The 23,013-nt window shown below is 34.7% G+C and overlaps 2 protein-coding genes and 1 pseudogene across 2 annotated transcripts; all 3 read left to right on the forward strand.

The window, feature by feature from the left end:
* Positions 1–597: 597 nt before the first annotated feature.
* On the forward strand, positions 598–3,411 carry LOC141599386 (phosphopantetheine adenylyltransferase-like). Its single transcript, XM_074419374.1, has 6 exons — positions 598–809; positions 1,633–1,704; positions 2,129–2,188; positions 2,417–2,511; positions 2,928–2,997; positions 3,083–3,411. Exons 1-6 carry the CDS (start codon positions 651–653, stop codon positions 3,188–3,190), a joined length of 564 nt encoding a protein of 187 aa, XP_074275475.1. The 5' UTR covers positions 598–650; the 3' UTR covers positions 3,191–3,411.
* Positions 3,412–5,779: 2,368 nt separating this feature from the next.
* LOC141599385 (syntaxin-112-like) lies at positions 5,780–6,857 on the forward strand (annotated as a pseudogene).
* A 9,427-nt stretch (positions 6,858–16,284) lies between these two features.
* Positions 16,285–16,886, forward strand: LOC141600721 (uncharacterized). The gene is made up of 2 exons (XM_074420965.1): positions 16,285–16,368; positions 16,500–16,886. The coding sequence occupies exons 1-2, from the start codon at positions 16,285–16,287 to the stop codon at positions 16,884–16,886; spliced, it is 471 nt and encodes a 156-aa protein (XP_074277066.1).
* The last annotated feature ends 6,127 nt before the right edge of the window (positions 16,887–23,013 follow it).

The following is a 23,013-nucleotide window of genomic DNA, read 5'->3' on the forward strand; positions in this document are numbered from 1 at the left end:
CTTGTTAAATACTCCCTTTGTCCAAATCATTTGTTTGCCCTTTTAGCGTCTATTATTTGTGAGGGGTATTTTAATCTAAGACAGACAAATGATTGAGACGGAAGGAGTACAAGAATCAATGACTACGCCGCAAAACTGAAAATTATTTGACAAAAAACTTGCGAGTGATTAATTAACTCAAACGCCATCACCTTTTGCACTACCAAAGTTAAATAGGAGATGGGGTTACAATTAAGACTGCAAATTTTTTAAAATTTGTTGAAAATAAGTTGATGGAATTGATCAGAAGTTGAAGAAGAAGAAAAAAAAAAACCCCATAATGCTTATTGTTGCAATTAGCGAGAACGAAAAAGAAACAAGAGTAAAGAAAACAACCAAGAGGATGAGAAAGTGAAGGCGTGAAAGGGAAATTGTGAAAAGTTTTTCAATGGGTTTAGTGTTTTGCTGAACAACAATGTCAAGATAACGGCAAAACTGACGGAAGCCAACCATGAGATCCTTAACCGTACAAAATTAAAGTTGAGGTCCTTAATGGAAAAATATGTGAAAGTTTGGGTCCTCATCCTATGGTTAACTCCTATATTTATCAATACTTCGGGTCCATGTAGTGTAGTTAACTCCTGAAATTAGCCCTAATTAGCAAAACTAATATGAACCCTCTTTTACAACTAGATTCTTCATCATCATCATCTTCTTCGATATCTCAATCTCAACCCAACTGCACTTTCTCTCCTCCCGATTCTTATACCGCCGTCGTCCTCGGTGGCACTTTCGACCGCTTACATGCCGGACACCGCCTTTTTCTCAAGGTTTTCCTTCTCCCCTTTTCTTTTCTGCTCTTCTATTCTTAGTTTTAATTGATTATTATAAACAGTGACGGAACCAGGATTTGACGTTCTAGCGCCCGTATTTGAGGAATTGATTATACAAGTTGAGCTAATTCACTTTCTGGTTTGAGAATTTGAAATTGAAATCTTGGTAAATTGTACTTTGTGAGGTTGGTGTTTTCCAATTGAATGAATTGATACAGCAAACAACATGCTACAGAGCTGTTTGTATGTTTTTGAGTCGGAGGCTGGCATGAGGTTGGGTGAATTTGGGCAAAGTCAATACAATCATTTTTCTTATATACCCTTCTATTGAATGTGTTTGAGACTTTGAGTTAAAACTTGGGAATAGTGGAGAAAGAATATAAGGTCCCTGATTCTCAAGGAATTGTTTTTTTTTTTTTTCTATAGCTCAATGGTTGATTTTAAATAGCAACTTATTCTATGGTTGGGCAAGACGGCTTTTTGAGATTTTTAGGCAGTTTTAGTTTCTTAAATACAGACCCAGTAACAATGATTTTGCTTTACTCCGTACTATAATTGCTAACTCTATTATTCGCCTTAATCAGATATAATTTTTCTGAGGAAATTACATTTCAGCGTACAGTGTTTATTTGATGTTTATTGGAATTGAAATTTGAGAAGTTTTTCACTTGGTATAGAAAGTCCTTTCTAATGTACGTAATATTATTTTTGTGGTTTTATTAATTGATTGAACTGAAAATTGTGATAAGTTGCCTGATGAAAAACAATTCCGTTCCCATTTATCTACTTAACTTCTCCGATGGAACACTTCCTCAAGCAGGCTGCTGCTGATCTTGCTAGAGACCGTGTCGTGGTCGGAGTTTGTGATGGCCCTATGATAGCTAAGAAACAGGTGAGCTGGCTTTTATCTGATCCCCCTTCCGCCCAAAGAAAATAAATTTTCTAGACTGTTTGTTTTCAGGATATTTGAGGCTTACTAACACAGAATTGGCTATTTGAACAAAAATCTTCATTTTTGCTAATGTTTCCTTTTTATTTAGTTGTTTACTTTCTAATAAACAAATGGGCCCTTGGAGCTGAATTTGCAATCCCTTTCTAAAATATTTTTCCTTTTAATTGTCTGTGAGACTATTAACTCCTGGTGAATTTTGCTGATTAAACATGATATATGAAATTTACAAAAAATTATAGAAGGGATTTTGGGATGATATCAAAGTTGTGTCATTATTTACCTTTTTAATGGTTTCTTCTCAAGTCCGTTAGTATATCTACCGTATTTTTACGCTTTTCTAATTCTTCTTTGAACTACTTTTCAGTATGCAGATTTGATAGAGCCTATCAAGAAAAGGATGCAGAATGTGGAACAATATATTAAGGTGCTTTTCTTTTTTAAGATTATTTTCTAGCTGACAACAATTGATGTCGTCACCTTGGTTCAGGTTATGGTAAACGGGCGGTGGGTCCTTGGTGTCGTCACCTTGATTCCCTAACAATGAAGTTCTAGTGCTTAGTTCTTATCTATTACTTGTATGGAGGTTTAACCGATTCATATTCTTGTGTTTAGTTAAAGCTTCGGTTTCTTCTTCAATGTAATGTTTCTGCAGTCTATTAAACCAGGGCTCATTGTGGAAGTAGAACCTATCACAGACCCTTATGGTCCTTCAATCATTGATGAGAATTTGGAGGCCATCATAGTCAGGTAATTTTGAAACTTGTTGAAAAGTGTGTTACTATTATCTTTCTGTGAATCTGTCGGCGGAGTTTGCTATCCAGCATTTGATAAGGCTTGTTTGTATTAGAGATAATTGTTACAGAGTCATGGAGCTCAAAACATAATTTATAGTGGTGAAAGAAAGATAAAGGGGTAATCGTTTGGATTCACTATAGTTGCTCTCTTGAACGAACATTCATATCAATTCACCACGAATCCAGTTTGGGTGAAAATAAACCGCTAATGCTGTAAACAAAACTACAAAAGTTGACCTTTCAGCTTCCATTCGTTAGAAAATTCCCTGATGTGTGCGTACTTTCACTTCGAAGCACATGCCATGTTTCTTTGTTCATGTAGCCTTATGGCAAAATGACGCTATTTATTTATACTTGGTTCTTTAACAGCAAGGAGACATTCCCTGGCGGACTATCAGTCAACCGAAGGAGATCTGAAAAAGGATTGTCCGAATTAAAGGTATTATTCTGTCTGTGCTTGCTAATCAATTGCCTTCCTGTTTCTGCAATTGTTAAAAATTGGCTTATGCATCTGCTATTTGCAGATTGAAGTTGTAGATTTAGTTTCAGAAGAAACGAGTGGCGACAAGCTGAGTTCAACATCACTGAGGAAACTCGAGGCTGACAAGTCCGTAAATCAGCTGGACAAATAATACTTGTACTCATGTTTCACAGGCGTCGAAGCTGCTATACATCTCTCTCTATACTGGCACTGTTTTTAGTAGTGCTCCCAAAGTGTATTTTTCTACCTTAACCGGGAGACGACTTATCTCACAGAGATACTCCCAAATACATTGTGATATCAGTGACCTTTTTGAATATACGGCACCACAAATACATTTGTAAATGTTTTTCACACAACCTTTTCTCTGACTAATTGTTGAGCCAAGTATTATTTTTGGGGGGAATAATAAGCTTGTCATAGATCCTCATGGTGTACAAATTTGATGGTTTTTAGGCTTTTAGCTGTAACGCATCAGCTGTGGCCTGTGAGATCGAACCTACGTTCCTAACTGTAACACACGCTAGTTCTTTCGACCCAAAATAGATGCAAGACGTACCTCTTAAAAATTTTGAGTCAAGCTCAAATGCAAACCTCGCGTTAAAAGAGCTAATATTGCAATTTTTTTTTTAATTGCGTCATTTAATTTAGAATTACAAGTCACATAAATCTCCCTAGTGTATTCCTAGAAAATCAAACTTGAGACATCTTGTTAATAATGATAGACAGATGTTAACCGGTTTATCTAAGGGGACGGTTGGTTCAATAGTATGGAATAGAATGGACTGGAATATGAATCCATAATGGTACGGGGTTCTAAATCCATTCTCTCATAAACTTGTTTGGTTCATCTTAAAATTGTAGAAGAGAGGAATGGAGTTAGAATCCAACCAAACATTGGAATGAAGCAAATTCATTCCAATCCATTCCAAGATAGCCAACCAAACACCCCTAAGGGGTCGCCTGGAACCCAAGGAATTTTTAAGGAGAAATTTTAATGAGGGAATGATTACAGGGGAAGATGTTAATGGGAGGAATTTTTTCCTTGATACATGGTTTGGCAACAATTACATGGAAAGGAAGAGAGAGAAGAAATATACCTGCATTGATAAACTGAATAGAGAGAAATATTCCTCCAGTAATTGTTACAGAGGTGGAAGGTGGGTAATCTATTAACTCCTGTAAGGAGTAATTGTTACCGGGCCTGAACTATTGCCTTTCTACCAAACTTACAAAAATGAGCTAGAATATTTCCCCCTTAATTTTTCAGCTCTATTACAGCCATTCCAGGCGACCCCTAAGTGTTCAAAGTTAGACTCGACAAAGTTGAACCGACCTGATAAGGCTAATCCAGGACCTAACAATGATCCAAATTCCAAAGTGTAAACCAAACTTAATCTGACAAACTCGTAGTGACTTGACCCGGATTAACTTGACTTGAAGTAACCTAAATGACCCGATAGACAAAATGATTAGAAATGACTTATTTAAGGCAAAATCATAACCCGAAATGATCCAAAATGAACCATTCGGGACTAACCTGACCCAAAAATGATTTCACACGAAAATAACCGGATAAATTGTTAAATCCGAAAATTAGTCCATTCAAAGCGATCTGGTTCACTTATATCAACCCATAACTAATTTACTTTGAACAACATAATCAACCAACTCAACTTTATACACCTCACTCAGAATTTTAACCATGATTAGACCATATTTTACAACGAAATCGAAATCAACTTTTTTAATTCAGTTATAAGGGCACCGTTTTAGGCGGTTTAATATAAGAATTTTTTGGTTTATTGGTGTTGATTAGCAAAATAATTAGAGAAGTAGTGTTCGTTTGAAAGTATTTGGGCTTATGGTGTCCACGTCATCACTTTTTATTTTTTTCCAATTTTTATATGAAACCGCTAGGAATCTTAGCGGTTTCACTTAAGATTTTTTTTTTTTATATAAAAGGCAAAATCGCTAAGAATCTTAGCGGCTTACCTACTGTCATATTGTAGTGTACCCATGTAAAATTGTTGGAAATTTGTGAAAATTTGTGGAAAACGCTAAGGACCTTAGCGGCTTTCCTAGATTTTTTTTTTTTTTTTTTTTTTCTTTTTTTTAACAAATACAAATATTTGGACGATGACATTTTGTAAAGCCCGCTAAAGTTCTTAGCGGCTTTACCTAAAACACGAAAAAAAAATACAAGTGATGACGTGGACACCATAAGTCCAAATACTATCAAACGAACACTACTTCCCTAATTATTTTGCTAAATAACACCAATAAACCAAAAAATTCTTAATATAACGGTTAACTTTTTTAATTACTATTTTCAAATTTCGAATAAAACCTCTCTACAAAACCTTCATAAATCATCATTTTTCAACTCTCTTTTCTTCTGCATTTGGTCATCAAATCATTTAACAAAAAAAATCCCATTCTTCTTTCTAGAGAGAGAAGTAACCAAATAACCAAGTGCCAACACACCGAGCATTCTTCTCAAGAAATAGGTGATCAAACTCCGACTTTTACAGTTTTACAGCATTATTTTACCGTAATCATGTTTAATTATTCTTTAATTCATCTGGGTTCTTCAAGAATTTCTACTATATTTCAGTATACTGTCAATTTAGCATTACATTATGTACTCGGTACGCTATAATATTGTTTGGAGTCGAAAATTTCGATAATATTGCTAATTGCTGTTTTAATTGAGAAATCCTGATACATTATTCTTCTTCTTTTTTGTTGTAGATAATTTGACGGAACCAAGAAACTTTCTTGGAAATTATCTCTATTTTTTGGAATTATCAGAAGGGTATGTATACCCTGTTTCTTGAATTTATCTAATACTTGTATGAAATTGTGTTGTTTTATGAGGAATTAATTAATGTTAATATGCAGGTGGGACGTCAAAAATGAATGATTTGATGACGAAATCGTTCTTAAATTACGTGGATTTGAAGAAACAAGTCAATATAGATATGGAAGCAGAGATATCTTCGGGAGACCAACATAATCTGTCATTATTTTTCCAAGAAATCGACTCGATTAAGTCGAAAATGGAAGAAATCAGTACCCTTCTTAATGATCTTGAGTCGCTTAATCAAGAATCTAAGACCATTCACAGTGCCAAACTTCTTAGAGGGTTAAGGGATCGTATGGATACTGACACGGTTTCCATCCTGGGAAAGGTCAAGTCTTTGAAGTATAAACTCGAAACCCTAGACCGGGAGAATGCAAGCAATCGAAAGAAGTCGGTTTCTTTTCGAGAGGGGTCTACTGTGGACCGGACTAGGGTGGGAGTCACTAATGGGTTAAGGATCAAGTTTAAAGATATGATAAGTGAGTTTACAGGGCTAAGGGACAGAATTATGAATGATCACAGGGCAGACTTGAGGCGAAAGTACTTCAACGCCACAGGAGAGGTCCCCACTGACGAGGTTGTCGAGAAACTGATGTCAGGAAGTGTAAAGATCGAGGCTTTTGAGGGGAGAATAATGATGGGAGGAGATACTGATTTGGAGGAAAAAGAGAGGTATGAAGTTGCAGCAAGTGTTTCTCGACATGGCAGTGTTGATTGAGAAGCAAGGGGAGCAGATCGACGATATTGAGCAGAATGTGGTGAATGCTAAGGAGTTCATCAGTGGTGGGACTAATAGTCTTCACTATGCTAAGCAAATGAAGAAGAAGAATAGGATGTGGGTTTACTTGGTTTGGGCTGTTGGGTTCATCATTTTGTTGGTTTGTTTCATCTATGTGCTTGCATCAAGATGAAGAGTTTCGGAATTTTAAGTCGTATATTGTGCATTTATTGCATGGGGATGTAAACTAGTTTAATACTAAGTTAATTAGGAAAACTAGTCCTTCTGGTTTTAGGGAACCTTATTATTGCATGATAAACGACTCCTAATAATACTAGAACTACGACTTTAATTAACACTGAGCAAAACGAGTCATAGTTTTTGAGAACTTTCATCTCTAATTGATTTCAGTGCAAAACGAGTCATAGTTTTTGAGATGTCACTAAGGATTCCTTTAATCTGATGATTTATACTTTCCTTTCCCGCCCACTGTGTCAGCAGGTGAAGACAATCCGATGAAATTTCCAGGTGCAAAATACCTTCACGGTGAGCCCACTCTATAACTTTCCTCACCCACATGACTTCTGCTTGAAGAGGCGATTCAACAGGGCTCTTTATGCTTCCTTCAAATTTGACTCCCCCACCCCCCGCCCTTCTGCGAAAACAACCCACCCAATTGCTACGGCACAAGAATCCTCTCAGCTTGCATCAACCTGAACTCGCACTAACTTCCGTTAACCCCCAATGGCATAGACATGTCGTCTACCCTCACGCAGCATATGAACATCAATGTCATTTTCAATTGCGTCATCTGGACTCCCCTCCATAACATTTTATGCTTTCTTGCCATCGTCATCGTCCCTTCTTCCTGCTTTCATCACCAATTCCACCATCTTCCGAGACCTCTTAAAGAATGTGGAATAAAACTACTAAGACTCGATTTTTGGACAGATTAAGACTCGAATTTTAACAGTGTAACGGACTGTTTGATTGTGATTAAAATGACTAAAACAAATACAAATAACAATGATTTTTGACAGAAACTCTAAGGACTTGACTTGGACACTTGAATGGACTGTTTTAAGGACCAACAAACAAAACAAGGACAGTTTTAAAAACTAACAAATGGCTCAACCAAAACAAGGCACGAAACAGCCTGTTTTGGATGGAAATAAGACCTTAAATAACTTGATTAATTTGAATGAAAACAATGGAAATAAGATTGTAATTTAAATGCTTATGAACTAAACATTCAAATAACAATTTCCACAATGACTTAAAGCAATGAAAACAGAAACTTTGGGACTGCTTTGACACGAAAACAAGAACAAGTAACCGGGATATGACTTAAACTAGATCACGAAGCAGGTTTAAGCCTTGGAATTAAACTCAAGATCACGAAGCAAGAGCTAATTCCGCCTCAAACACTAAGTAATGAGGGATTTTCTGCACTAAGCAAGAAGAAAGTTGATTGAAAACTTCAGTTTCAAACTCATATTTTAATTCACTCAAATCTGAAGTTCTCATGTGCCTAGCTTGGTTTATATAGACCAAGGCTTATAATCTTGACCCTTGATTACAAGTTACATATAAGGGCTACAAAATGAGCAGATAAAGGACATAAAAACGGCAGCTAAGGTACTTACACAATGCTGAAACAGAAAATGACATAAAGCAAAGAAAAGCTAAAGTAAACTAATAGTCCAATCTTCCTTGTTTGTTAGCTCAACTTTTTATTTATGATTATATGGACTGATTGGAGGTCTTGGAGAACCGTGTAAGGCTCTTTTGCAGCTCCTAAAAGTCTCTTGAGCTTTGTTGGATCAAAAGAGGAAAGATTGATAGCGACATTTTGCTCATTGTTCAAAACCGGTCCCCTTGTACCTTTGCTTTAAGTCTTCAAATAATTTCTGAATGGTAGCCCTTGGTGTAACACCCTACGGTAATTGAAGAGGTCCATTGATAGGCTTAAATGACTAGTGCTTAAAGGGATTGAAAGTACTACTCATATAAACAAAGTGCACTTTCTTTTATGGCCATCCATGTAAAAGAACTCCACAGTTAAGCGTGCTTGGCTAAGAGTAGTCTTAGGATGGGTGACCTCCTGGGAAGGTTTCCGGGATGCGCATGAGTGAGGACAAAATGCGCTATAAAGGACCCGTGTTGATCTGTGGGCCATGTACACAGCCTGGTGAGCTATCATAAGTAACCGCTCCCGACCCGGTTTGGGTCGGGATGTTACAAGTGGTATCAGAGCAACCCTGCGACCGTGTGGTGATGGGAGGCAGTTGTTATACACTCCATTGTGATCACCCACCTAGCGGGGGAGGATTCTGGGTTAGCGGTTATGCTCCCAGGCGCAACGAGGACGTTGCGTTCTTCAAGTGGGGGTGATTGTAACACCCTACGGTAATTGAAGAGGTCCATTGATAGGCTTAAATGACTAGTGCTTAAAGGGATTAAAAGTACTACTTATATAAACAAAGTGCACTTTTTTTTATGGCCATTCATGAAAAAGAACTCCACAGTTAAGCGTGCTTGGCTGAGAGTAGTCTTAGGATGGGTGACCATCTGGGAAGGTTCCCGGGATGCGCATGAGTGAGGACAAAATGCGCTATAAAGGACCCGTGTTAATCTGTGGGCCATCTACACAGCCTGGTGAGCTATCATAAGTAACCGCTCCCGACCCGGTTTGGGTCGGGGTGTTACACTTGGAGATAAAATATCCTACACAAAAACGTCCTAAACTCACCAAAGATGTGAAATGGGGTTGTTGGAGGCATGACTTCTTAGACGGATTTCATGGTAGACCTCGATTTTAGAGAAGGTCCAAAACCGGGTAAAAGGATGCTTGATGTTGTTGCCATTTTTGCTTCAGAATGTTATTATAGGATTAAACGCTTCTCCACGGCAAATAATGTTGTTTCGCATTATCCAAATGCAAACAAGAGTCATTTATAAAATCCAGTCTCCAATCTCTATGTACATAGATTGGCTAGTGTTGATGCCCAGTGCTAATCCAGCCTAAATTCTCGAACTTACCTCACATTCACGGAAAAGATGATCCAAAGTCTTCATCTTGTTCCTCCCTTGATTACACATGGTGCAAGAGGAATTCCACTCCATATTCCTTTTTTCAAATTCACTCCCTACTGGAAGAGAGTTTGTGATAATCTTCCAAACAACAATATCGTAACCGCCGTCACTTGGCGGAACTGGACCATTGCATTAGGGTTTAGCCCTGATGACGAGGTTCGCGTAAGAATTTTAGTTAATGCTCGACATATAATGAAGAACCCGTCGTTACTAGACGGCTACTACGGAAACGTCTTAGCCACACCAAATGCCGGCAAACGCTCTTAGAGGAAACCTCTAGGATACGCCGTTGAGCTCGTGAAAGCGGCGAAGAACTCTGTCGACGAAGAGTACGTGAAATCAGTGATAGATTTTTTGGTCGTCAACAGTAGGCCTCGCTACACTAAAGCTCACACTCTTACAGTTTCAAGTTTCAACGTTCGTCGTATTAAACATGATGCCATTGATTTTGGGTGGGGTCCATCCGTTCATTACAGGCCGATGAAAGGATGGGCTGGGGGCCCACAACCCGGCAATGGGAGTTACTTTTTTAGTTCAAACTAGTTTTGGAGCCCGTGAAAATCACGGGATCGTTAATAATTGATTGTGTTTAAGTGTTTAATTTGTGAATAACTTATATGGAGTAGTCCCTCTCTCTCAATCATTTGTTTAGTCTATAAAATATAATTAAAAGGCTACCCTAAAATGACAAATAAACGCCACCTAGACAAAGTCACGTAGGATCCAAAAAGCCACCTAGATTAAAATTTAACGTGACGTGGCATATTTAAATGTGATGTTGCATATTTTTAATATGACATGGCGAATTCATGTGACATGAATTATAATCAAAACAATACTATTATACTTCATACGAAATATTAGCCTTTCCTAATTCATGAAGAAATAAAATATAAACAAATCATTCAAAAAAAATATTTATCCAAAAAATATTGTGAGTTACAGAATAGTATATTTGATGGAAAACAAAAAAAATTATTTAAAGGCCTGGAAGCATTGGAATTGGAACAATGAATTGGAGAATAAGAATCGGTTTCTAACTAATTTACTAATTATGCATAGCATTTATTATGCATATTATATCACTACTAGTTTAGGACCCGTGCAAAATTGCACGGGCACTTGTAGAAAATTTATATAAATAAGTCTTGAAATTTATAGCTATAACATTGAATGCTACCGAATGCTTAATCATGAATGCATGCTTATACTCTTATCAAATATCATGTTTATAAATTATACTCATATTTTTTTTTTGGTGTGGAAATTATACTCATATTAAGTATCGTGTTTATACACTAAAATTATTTTCTAGTCTCACAATAATGTTAATGGAGACGGTACCTCAGAAGACTTAGTCATTTTCATATTTGATGAATATCATTACCTATTTTATCATAAAAGTCTATTGAGCACATAAAATAATAAAACGGTCTCATATATCACCAATTAGATACATGAAAAATCAGCAAGTCTCCCTTGTGACAGACATATCAGTCACAAAGTGACAGGTTAAGTACTACCCATGTGGGTAGATAAGACAAAAAAATTGATACTCCCTAAACACTCTGCTTTTGTACTGTGTTATTTACCCACATGGGTAGTATTTGACCCGTCGCTTATCCCCGTCACAAATGAGAATTTGTGCTTAAAAAATAGTTGTCTTAAAAACACATACCAACTCAAAAATGTATTTTTTTACTTGTGTACGTACACTCTTAGTCTTTAGAGAGTAATATGAGAACAATCTTCCTGTTTATGAAAATAAAGCCGATACAACTACTCGATTAGTAAGGGCACAAATGATAGAACCTTTGCTATTAGAATCCAATACCATGAATTAACTCACGGTCATGAGTGTCATTTATTACCTACAATTTGATCTTTTTTATAAATCTATATAACTAATTCAAGAACCAAACACTCTAACTCTATACATTGACATATCAATAATGTCATTATACCTAGTTACCTCAAAAACAAAATAATAATATCGCTATACCAAGCTGTTGAAATTGCAAACGGAGAAGGATATTGTAATAATAATTTAATACGTAACTCATATGAAAGCATTCAAGACCAAGCCTTTGAACATTTTGACTAATTTGAAGCAGCAAAATGCACAGAATTCATACTCCAGTAATTATTGATTTATTGCGTGAGTCGGTCTCACGCGGTAAGATGGTCCTATTATATAAAAAGATAAATTATTTATTAGAAATAAATGAAAAGATTTTATAGAGAAATGGACCATCTAACAGTGTGATACCGTTTAATACTATAAATTGTGACGTTAATTCTAATTTATTTATTTCATTTAAAACTTAATTCGCTATCCGTAATTTAACACTAATAAAAAATTCATACTCCGTAGTAAATAGTGTGTGTAGTATATTCTTACAAAGAACATATTCATTCTTAAAACAAAGTTGTAAAAATTCGCTATATAGTATTACACTCGTATATACTTCGTCGCACAGAAAAGCTAAAGTAAGAGCCTATACAACTCGAATAGTAAGAGTGCAAATAATATCACCTTGTTAATAGCTTTGACCTTCAGTCCTTCCATCCTTCGCAATGTACGAAAAAATGACAAAAATCGTATACAAAGATAACATGTGAATAGATTCAAACAATTAGGCATCTAATTGAATGTTGAGAATAGCAAAATACACCTTATTTTCGGAATATTTGAGATAAATTGGTGTACAGGAGAATAGCAAAATACACCTTATTTCTGGAATATTTTTGATTTGGGATTTTGAGCAATGGAGGAAGGATATTTTCAGATTATAATATGACGGCTAAATAAAAATTAGGGTTAAAAAGTAGGGTTATTTCATAAGAATAATCCAACCTATCACCCATCTTCTCAAAATAATCCCACTTACATTTAATCCCATATTAAACCCAACTTTGGGTATCTTATTCTCAAAATAAACTTGGTAACTTGCAACCTGATTAACAGGTTATCTCCAACTTGTATAGTTGTACTCTATGGACACTATGGTAGTCCCTCTCAAAATCTGACGAAGTACCCCTCCAATCATCTTCTTAAACATCCATTTCCCAATCACCATGAATAATCATCCTATCATCATAAACCATTGTTAAAGATATCAATAGATCAACAATTTGGGATACAAAATTTGGGGAGGAGATAAGTAACCATGATAATCAACTTCCTCAGAACAATTGGACACTACCTTTAGCAAACATGTCATGGTTGTTGACATCACATGTGGAGTATTGGCGATTTGGACATCAATGCGACTTCCGACTTCTAAAAAATGTGATAAAGTTTGCTTCTTGACAGAATTTGTATAAGCTAAGTTTTCATTATGTATTCCGTATTCACACTAGCATTCGATTGAATATAACAAACCAACTTTCTGAATTCTTTTCAAAACAAAGGTGACGCCTTTCATGGTGGTGCGGGTGGTGAGTGCAACGACGGAGAGCTGAGACGAAACTGGCAGGGAGCACGAAGGAAAAGGAGGGATTCATGGCGGCCGGAGAAGGCATGGAAGTTGGAGACGGTGTGAGGTGGTGTTAATGGAGGTAGGTGTTTCAATGGGGGTTATGGTAGAAGGAGAAGGGGAAGAGAAAGAGGAGAGTGAAAGAACCAGTCATTTTTAACCTCTTATAACAGGTAGAAATCCAATGGGTGTATTTTAAGAAGATAGTATTAAAAGTTAGGTTTAATATGAGATTAAACGTAAGTGGGATTATTTTGAGAAGACGGGTGATAGGTTGGATTATTCTTATGAAATAACCCTAAAAAGTATAGGCTAACTTTAGGCGGGAAAATAACTCAGCAGGAGTTGACACGTGTACAGTAAAATATCTAGTGGTTCTTGTATTATAGTTTTATATATAAATGATAAGATCAAATTGACATATGTGCATCGTACTTAACAGTTTGGCTAGCCGTTTGATTTGTAACCTGTTTGACAAAATAAAAATAGAACATAAGTGTTACAAAGGAGACTCAAGTGTAGGAAAGAGTGAAGTATAATAGTGTAACAACATGTCAACAACTTATTAAAGATTTTTGCTACCATTCGATATTTCAAATACACCATTATAGAAAAAAAGAAAAACCGACAAAAGTGAAAGTCATTGAAACAAAGTAAAAATCTATAAAGAAGATCCATAGCCATTATTTCCAATCTCGTGCATTGTTATTGATACGTGAGTATGTCATCCTCCTATAATATTAATACAAACAAAAAAAAACTAATAAAATTCTAATTAATTCAAAATATAACAAAAATATAAAGTGAAACAATTAATTTAGTTCTCTATGTATACTTTGCCTACCAATTTTTTGAATAAAGTTGAAAATTCATTCTCCTGCAATATTAATATAAACACAAAAAAATAACTAATAATATTCTTATTAATTCAAAATATAATAAAAACAAAAAGCGAAATAATTAATTTAGTTCTTTGGCTATACCTTACCTACCAGTTTTTTGAATAAAGTTGAAAATTCATTCTCCTGCAATATTAATACAAAAAAAAATAACAAATTAATACAAAACATAAGAATAATAAAAACGAAACAATTAATTTACTTTTATATGTATACTTTAGGTGCTATTTTTTTGAATAAAATTGAAAATTAGGGTGAATATAATAGTTATATATATGGAAAATTCTATTACTAATTCTCTCAAATTTTATGAATGAAAGGAAAATAAAAAATATGGTAAATAACTACTGAGTATATATAGTAATGATGAAAGGAAAGTTAAAAGGTCATTTCATTAAATAAAAGAAATAATGGTTAAATAAATAAGGTAAATAAATAACAAAATTTATGAGAGGAGATCAATAGTTTACAATATTTTTTTTTCTTTTTTGTGTTTAATTTATACCTTAATTTTGAATAAAGTTGGAAATTCATTCCCATGCAATATTAATACAAACACAAAAATTAATAATAAATTAATACAAAACATAAGAACAACAAAAAACGAAATAATTAATTTACTTTTTTATGTTTACTTTAGGTGCTATTTTTTGAATAAAATTGAAAATTAGGGTGAATATAATAGTTATATATATATATATATGAAAAATTCTATTACTAATTCTCTCAAATTTTATGAGTGAAAGGAAAATAAAAAAATATGGTACATAACTATTGAGTATATATAGTAATGATGAAAGAAAAGTTAAAAGGTCATTTCATTAAATAAAGGAAATAATAATTAAATAAATAAGGTAAATAAATAACAAAAATTATGAGAGGAGATCAATAGTTTACCATATTTTTTTCTTTCTTTTTTGTGTTTATACCTTAATTTTTTAACTTATATTTTTTAATTTTCTTAAATTGGTAATTGATGTCACTTTTTTTTGTCATGTCACATTAAAAGTTGCCACATCACAATTAAACTTGTCATGTCACATTTTTTAGATTAGTCTTTTAATAAGATTTTATAGATTTTTTTGAATAAAATTGAAAATTAGGGTGAATATAATAGTTATATATATGAAAAATTCTATTACTAATTCTCTCAATTTTATGAATGAAAGGAAAATAAAAAATATGGTACATAACTACTAAGTATATAGTAATGATGAAACGAAAGTTAAAAGGTCATTTCATTAAATAAAGAAAATAATGGTTAAATAAATTGATATGCGTGGCAATAGGGAGTTAAGAGTGTGCGTGGCTTTTTTCTAAGCCAATGTGGCATTCGTAATGCACGCATGGTTTTTTCTTCGCCTACGTGGCTTTGTCTATGTGGCCTTTTAAGGTTACCCTTTTAATATAGTTTTATAGATAATAGTAATGGGGAGAGCGGGAATTTAGTGCCTATGTACTTAAACTACTTTAGTTATGGAAATGTTTGTCAAGGAAATAAATGGGTACTTGGACCCCAATTTGGCTCCGACATTTGGCGACGGAGCCTGATGATGCGAGAAGTGAGGGAGCATGCGTTGGAGTGAAATAAATAAGTGCATGATAACATTATTATAGACAATTTATAGTTTGTATACAAGGAAACTGAATGTGACGATACCAATTTACTCATAATTAGTGTAGTTCTCGTGCTATAGCACGGTACTTTTTAGATTTATTTTATAAAGAGACATTATCAATTAAATTATTTGCATAAATGAAGTGTACTTTTAATTTAATGTTATAATCTACTAAATATAATATTAATAAGAGGTAGAAAAAAAAGTTTACTACCATAAGAAGACATTTTAAGTTAAGTTATTTTATTACTATTAAAAATAACACAATAATTATGAGCATAATCAGTTAGTTAGAATTAACAAATAATTAACTAACTTTCCATGTATCAAGGGAATTAGTTAGAGTTAGTTAGAGGTGGTTATACAAACCGACTTCAGCTACTATATAAGCAAATTAACATCATTGTAATAGATACAATTCAATGAAATAAAATTTCTTTCTCAATTTCTCTCTATTACTTCATTACTGAGAATAGTTTCATATGGTATCATACGCCATTGTTAGCTTCCGCCATTAACAAACATACACATTTTTTTTACATCTTCCTTTTACCTTTCTTAGTTTACAATGCCAGATTCATCAGAAACACCATCTCTTTATTCTCCTTTCGATGATCCCTTGTTTCTTTCTCCTACTGATCAGCCAAGCCTGGTTTTGTCCTCTTTCTTGTTCGATGGCACCAGCTTCTTACAATGGCAACGTGGAGTTGTTGCTGCTCTGCTATCCAAGAACAAGAGTGGGTTTCTTTCTGGAGAATGTTCTCTGCCTGCTGCTAATGACAGGAGTATAACCAATGGATTAGGTGTGATCTTTTGGTTAAACGATGGATTCTCAATTCCATTGTTCCTGGTCTTCGTGAGAATCTGCAGTTTGCTGTTTCTTCTAAATCTCTGTGGGTTGACATTGTTGAGAGGTTTGGACAGCCAAACATCCTTGAAGTTTATGAGCTTAAGAAGGATCTTGGTCGTATCTCTCAAGATAATTCTCCTCTTGTTGAATACTATGGCAAGTTAAAGAATATCTGGGAGAATTTGGATCACCTTGATCCTATTCCATCTTGTACTTGTGGTGCCATGAATCAGTGCTCTTGTCAGATGTTAAAACGTCTGGTTGATAGAGAGACTCGGTCAAGTGCTGCGATTATTGATGGGATTGACATCCGGTTATGAGCATGCTCGGACTAATCTTCGACCATGGAACCATTACCACCCATCAATAAAGCTTTGGGGTTGTTACAAAAGGTTGAGAGGCAGAAGCATATCAATGATCAAGTCTGCTGAAGTTTTCGTTGAGCAAAGCCGCTTTTGCTTCCAAGAAGAGATTCAACTCCAAGGCAAATGAAGTCTGCACTGCAAATAAGCGTCCCAAGGAAGATTTCGATTTTGGATATAAGTTTTGTACTCACTTTGTGAGAAAGCTGGCCATACCATTGAAGAGTGTCACAGATTGAAGACTTGTACCTTCTGTAAGATTAAAGGACATATTCAAGAAAGATGCTACAAGTACAAAGCTTTCTTGAAGAGGAAGGGCAAAGCTGGTGAACATTCATCTTTTCAGGCCAATAATGTTGAACAGTTAACTGAAGATCAGGATTCTGAGTATCAGGATATTTCTCCTCTTGAATGTCCTCCTATTTCTCAGGTTGCTCAATTGTCTCAGTTTCAGACTGCTATTTTTCCTCATGTCAATCCAGATTTTGTTCAGGGTATTATTCAGTCTGTTACCAAATCTGTATTGCAGCAAGTGTTTCAAGCTATTTCTGATGTTCCTTCATCTAGTTCTTCTGATTTGAAAGCTACCATTAATTTTGTTGGTATGCCTCTTTCTTCTCGTGTTTCTTGCTAGTCTTCTTTTGGTTTTAATGACCATGATTGGATAGTAGATACAGGAGCATCTGATCACATCACGTCTAACATTAAATTGATGAATAATGTGAAAATTCTTGCTAAACTTGTCTATGTGGGATTACCTGATGGAACTGTCAAAATTGTGCATAAAATTGGTGATGTTTGTTTGACTGATCGTATAACCTTGCATAGTGTTTTGCTCATACCTGATTTTCAACAAAATCTCTTGTCTGTGGCTAAATTGATAACTGCTGCTAATCTGTCTGTTTGTTTCTTGAAAACCAAATGTGTCTTTCAGGACCATACAAGTAAAGCAGTTGCAGAGGCAAAGAGAGTTGGCAATCTCTATAGATTTAGACCATGTTTCATTCCTCTTGTTCAGAAACATGTTTCATTTTGTCCAAATAAGGATAGTTATTCATCTTTGTCAAATAAATGCTACTAGTATACCAGATTTAGCTCTTGTACATTCTCGTCTTGGTCATAGTTCTTTAGAGAAGCTTCAACATGTAATTGGACTAAATTTGAAAGGAATAAAACAATTTCATTGTGAGACTTGTGTTTTTGCTAAACATCATGTGTTGCCTTTTCCTAGGAGCTTGTCATATGCTAAGAGAATTTTTGATTTAGTTCATGTTGATGTTTGGGGGCCATATAAGGTCCCATCTTTGTCTGGTGCTAGATCTTTTCTTACTGTGCTGGATAATCATTCACGTAATACATGGACTTTTTTGATTCAAAACAAAACACAAGTACCTAGTTTTATTAAGGGCTTTGTTGCTTATGTTGAGAATCAATTTTCTACTTCAATTAAAACCATTAGATCAGATAATGGTTCAGAATTTTTTCAAGTTCAATGTAAAGATTTTTTTAGAGACAAGGGTATAGTGCATCAAAGAAGTATTGTAGGCAGGCCTCAACAAAATGGCCGTGTGGAGATGAAGCATAGACATTTGCTAGAGGTTGCTAGGGCACTCAAGATTCAGTCTAAAGTACCTATAAGGTTTTGGGGTGAATGTGTCCTCACTGCCACATATTTGATCAATAAGATGCCTGTCAAGTTATTAGGATGGAAAACTCCATATGAATTACTTTTTAATGAGTTACCATCCTATGATGAGCTCAGGATTTTTGGCACTCTTTGTTATGCAACTCAACCTCCTACATCATCTGATAAGTTCTCAAGCAGGGCCAGGAAATGTCTTTTCCTTGGGTATCCTTGTCATCAGAAGGGGTATAAATTGTATGACATGGATAAGCATGTCATTTTCACTAGTAGAGATGTTCTTTTTCAAGAGGATATCTTTCCATATCATACTGTCACAACAAAGAATGTACAGTCAGGACCATTATCACCTACTGAGGATGATTTTTTGGTCTTACAAGATGAGCATCTTATGTCTAGTGTTCCAAATCCTGTGGATAGTCCTACAGAGGGTGATTTAGATATCACTGGCACTCAGACATCTGATATACTTCAGGGTGCTGGGTCTGCTGCTGATAATGCAACTCCTACTGATCAGTCTTTAGTGGAAAATAATCCAACTGATCAGCAGGTTAGGAAGTCAGACAGACCAAGAAGACCTTCTGTTCTTCTTTCAGATTATGTGTTAACAAAGACCAAGCGAGGCCATAGTGCTCTCCATGTAAAGACTCTCAATGATTTGACTACTTATGATAAAGATTTTATCATATCCTTATGCAATGTGATAGAGGAGCATGAACCTAGCACGTATACTCAAGCTAGTACAGATGCCAGATGAGTTAATGCAATGAATCAGGAGCTCAAGGCTCTTGAAGATAACAATACTTGGGAACTCACTACACTGCCAGCTAATAAGAAGGCTATTGGCAGCAAGTGGGTGTTCAAAATAAAGCACAAAGCTGATGGCATAGTGGAGAGGTTCAAGGCTAGATTAGTAGCCAAGGGGTATAATCAGGTGAAAGATAAAGACTACAAGTTTACATTCTCTCCTGTTGCAAAATTTGCCACTGTTAGGGCTCTTCTTGCTGTTGCAGCAATTAGGCATTGGAATTTATATCAATTAGATATAAACAATGCTTTTCTTCATGGGTTTCTAGATGAGGAAGTCTACATGAAGCCTCCACTAGGGTATTCTGATGCAAAGAAGGGGCAAGTGTGCAGGTTAAAAAGATTATTGTATTGTTTAAAGCAGACCTCTAGGCAATGGAACTTGGAATTAACTAAGCACTTACTCAGTCTGGGTTTCATTCAATCAAGGCATGATTACTCTTTGTTCACTAAGGTTAATCAAACCACTAAGAAGATATTAGTTGCTCTGATCTATGTAGATGATATGATCTTAAGTGGTAATGATGAGATTGGTATTCAAAGTCTAAAAGATTCATTACACCAGAAATTCACCATCAAAGATTTAGGGCTTATGAGATATTTTATGGGCTTAGAAGTGGCAAGAAATGCCAATGGTATAGTAGTCAACCAGAGGAAATATACTTTGGACATTATTAAGGATGCAGGGTTTGAGGACTGTAAACCTGCTAATTTTCCAATGCAAAAAGGTTTAAAACTTATTACTGATGCCGGTGAGGTTATGCAGGAACCTGAGAAGTTCAGAAGGTTGATAGGCAGGCTCTTGTATCTCAATATGACAAGGCCTGACATCTCCTATAGTGTGCAACATCTCAGTCAATTTCTGAGTCAACCAAGGGAGAGACATTATCAAGCAGCACAGCATGTTATCAGATACCTCAAGGGTACAACAAATACTGGTTTGTTTTACCCTGCAAAATCAGAGTTGACCCTGCAATCTTATTCTGATGCAGACTGGGCCACATGCAATTTCAGTAGCAGGTCCTTAAGTGGATTTTGTGTCTTCTTAGGGAAGTCTTTAATAAGTTGGAAGACGAAAAAACAAAAAACAGTTAGCAAAAGCTCTGCTGAGGCTGAGTATAGGAGTATGTCCTATACAGCTTCTGAACTTGTCTGGTTAGTGAATTTATTAGCAGATCTGCAGGTGCACATACCACTGCTAGTACTGCTACATTGTGATAACACAGCAGCTGAGCATATAGCTCAGAACCCTGTGTTTCACGAGAGAACTAAACACTTGAATGTGGATTGCCATTATGTACGTGATAAGCAGCAAGAGGGATTTCTGCAGACGAAGCATGTCAGGAGTGCCTTGCAACTAGCTGACATAATGACCAAGGCTCTAGGTGCAAATGAGCATAGATTTCTCTCGTCCAAGCTAGGACTTCAACTTCCTCCTTTAGCAGATTCAGTTGGTCCAGCTTGAGGGGGGGATATGAGCATAATCAGTTAGTTAGAATTAACAAATAATTAACTAACTTTCCATGTATCAAGGGAATTAGTTAGAGTTAGTTAGAGGTGGTTATACAAACCGACTTCAGCTACTATATAAGCAAATTAACATCATTGTAATAGATACAATTCAATGAAATAAAATTTCTTTCTCAAATTCTCTCTATTACTTCATTACTGAGAATAGTTTCATAATAATTCTATACTGTTACATGCAACTAATTTATGACATTAATAGTACAATTATTAAGTTAGTTGTATAATCTTATTCAAATGCGTATTGACCTTAAAACGAAAAGCAGTAAAAATAGTATTCCACGCATCTAAAAAGACGATTTACGAATTATTAAAATAATATTTTTACTTTTTTATTTCTAATAAAAAATACATAATTGTTTTTACATCCTTTAAAAAACAGTCCATATTACTAAAACAAAAATTTACATAATAAATTAGGGGGTGATGATTTCTTACAAAAGAGGTAACATATAAATTTAATATAAATTTAAATTTAAATTTATACGAAATCAAGTTCACTCATCTAGCTTGTAATATAACATGTAGAGTACAAAATTGTGGGCTATTAATAACTTTTACTTTGATAGATTAGATAGAAAAAAGTGGGCTACGTATAAGGTACACAATAGGCCCAACTGAGAAGAAGTCTCTTTAGGCGGAAAAACTAAGAAATTTTTTATTCTCTTAGTAGTAAGGGAGATTTAAATAAGAAGGATTAAGCGTCATACCTTTGTGTCGAAATTGTCTCAATCCCAGACATTGATATGTCTTAAAATTGAGATCCTTAGATCCAAGTTCAATGCAGAACATCAATATACCCAAACTTAAAAACTCTATTAATCTTGATTTACTAGTGCTATATTACAGTTAATCTTGATTTATTATTGCTATATTAGTATACTAGTTGAAAAGCCCGTGCGATGCACGGGACTCCCATGAGGATCATCTGTATAAATATATTCTATAGTTAATAAAAAAAAGTTCAATTATGTTTAAATCATTGATAATAAAAGTTCGTGATTGGTGTAGTTGATCATCAATGAACTATTAGAGCTTTTAGCATAGAAGTTTTGTCATTTAGTAGTTATCATTTCAGTTGTAAAACATCAAGTAACATTGTAAGAGTATGTAGTTAGTTTTTTCATTATTGTTATAGGCATCACTGGTTTTTAATTAAATACAAAACGTTATCTCCATAAACATAGTGCAGCTTACCAAATGAACCACCCTTAATACAATACTAACTGATACAGACCTTTATGAGTTTTACAAATTATATTTTAACCTATAACAATTACGTAAAATTAAATGGTGTTACGTAAAGCAATATGTATCATAATTATCTATATTTAGTGTGTTTAAAGAAAATGTTAGATCTTTTATAGCATAAGTTTACCTTGACTATCTACAACTAAGAGTGTTTTGGTCTATATACTTATCGTAAAATCAAATCCATACTGAATTCCAATAAAATTAGTAGTCTCTAAACAACAGTACAAAAATATATGTGATTCTATTATATAGAATGCGCGAGGCTTCCATTAGGATCATCTTTTACAATATGCATGTTGAATGTTATAAGAATTTGTTGAACAATAGATTGCAAATGTTGGTTTAATTTACATTGTCATGGTTTGGTAGTAGAATTCTATTAAGTTGATAAAAAAAATCCTAACTATATTGAAAATCGGAATACACAAAACTATTGGGTTGTTTTAATTAGTTGATTATTGATGGATCATCGGCCCATTTAACATAAAAGCTACTCTTTTTGGTTTACGTTAATTATATTATGTAGTTACCTATTTTTATTGTGATTTAATTCCTTAAAATGAACACATGATAATTGAGACTGACGTTTATAAGATTCACAAATTAGATTAACTTACAACATCTACCAATATATTCCATTTTGTAAGCATACGACAGTGTAAATGTTGATGGTGGTACGCAAAACAATAGGTGTCTCAATTATATATGTAAACTGTTTAGAGGATTTTTGTTAGATCTCTAAACAATAAATTTGTTCTTGACTATCTACCATTAAGACGGGTTGTTCTCTGCTATGAACTTCATGCGAAATATATAATACGCCATCTAATTTTGTAGATGTGGGATATATTTTTG

The sequence above is a fragment of the Silene latifolia genome, chromosome 9 (assembly GCF_048544455.1).
Source record: "Silene latifolia isolate original U9 population chromosome 9, ASM4854445v1, whole genome shotgun sequence".
Classification (NCBI taxonomy): domain Eukaryota; kingdom Viridiplantae; phylum Streptophyta; class Magnoliopsida; order Caryophyllales; family Caryophyllaceae; genus Silene; species Silene latifolia.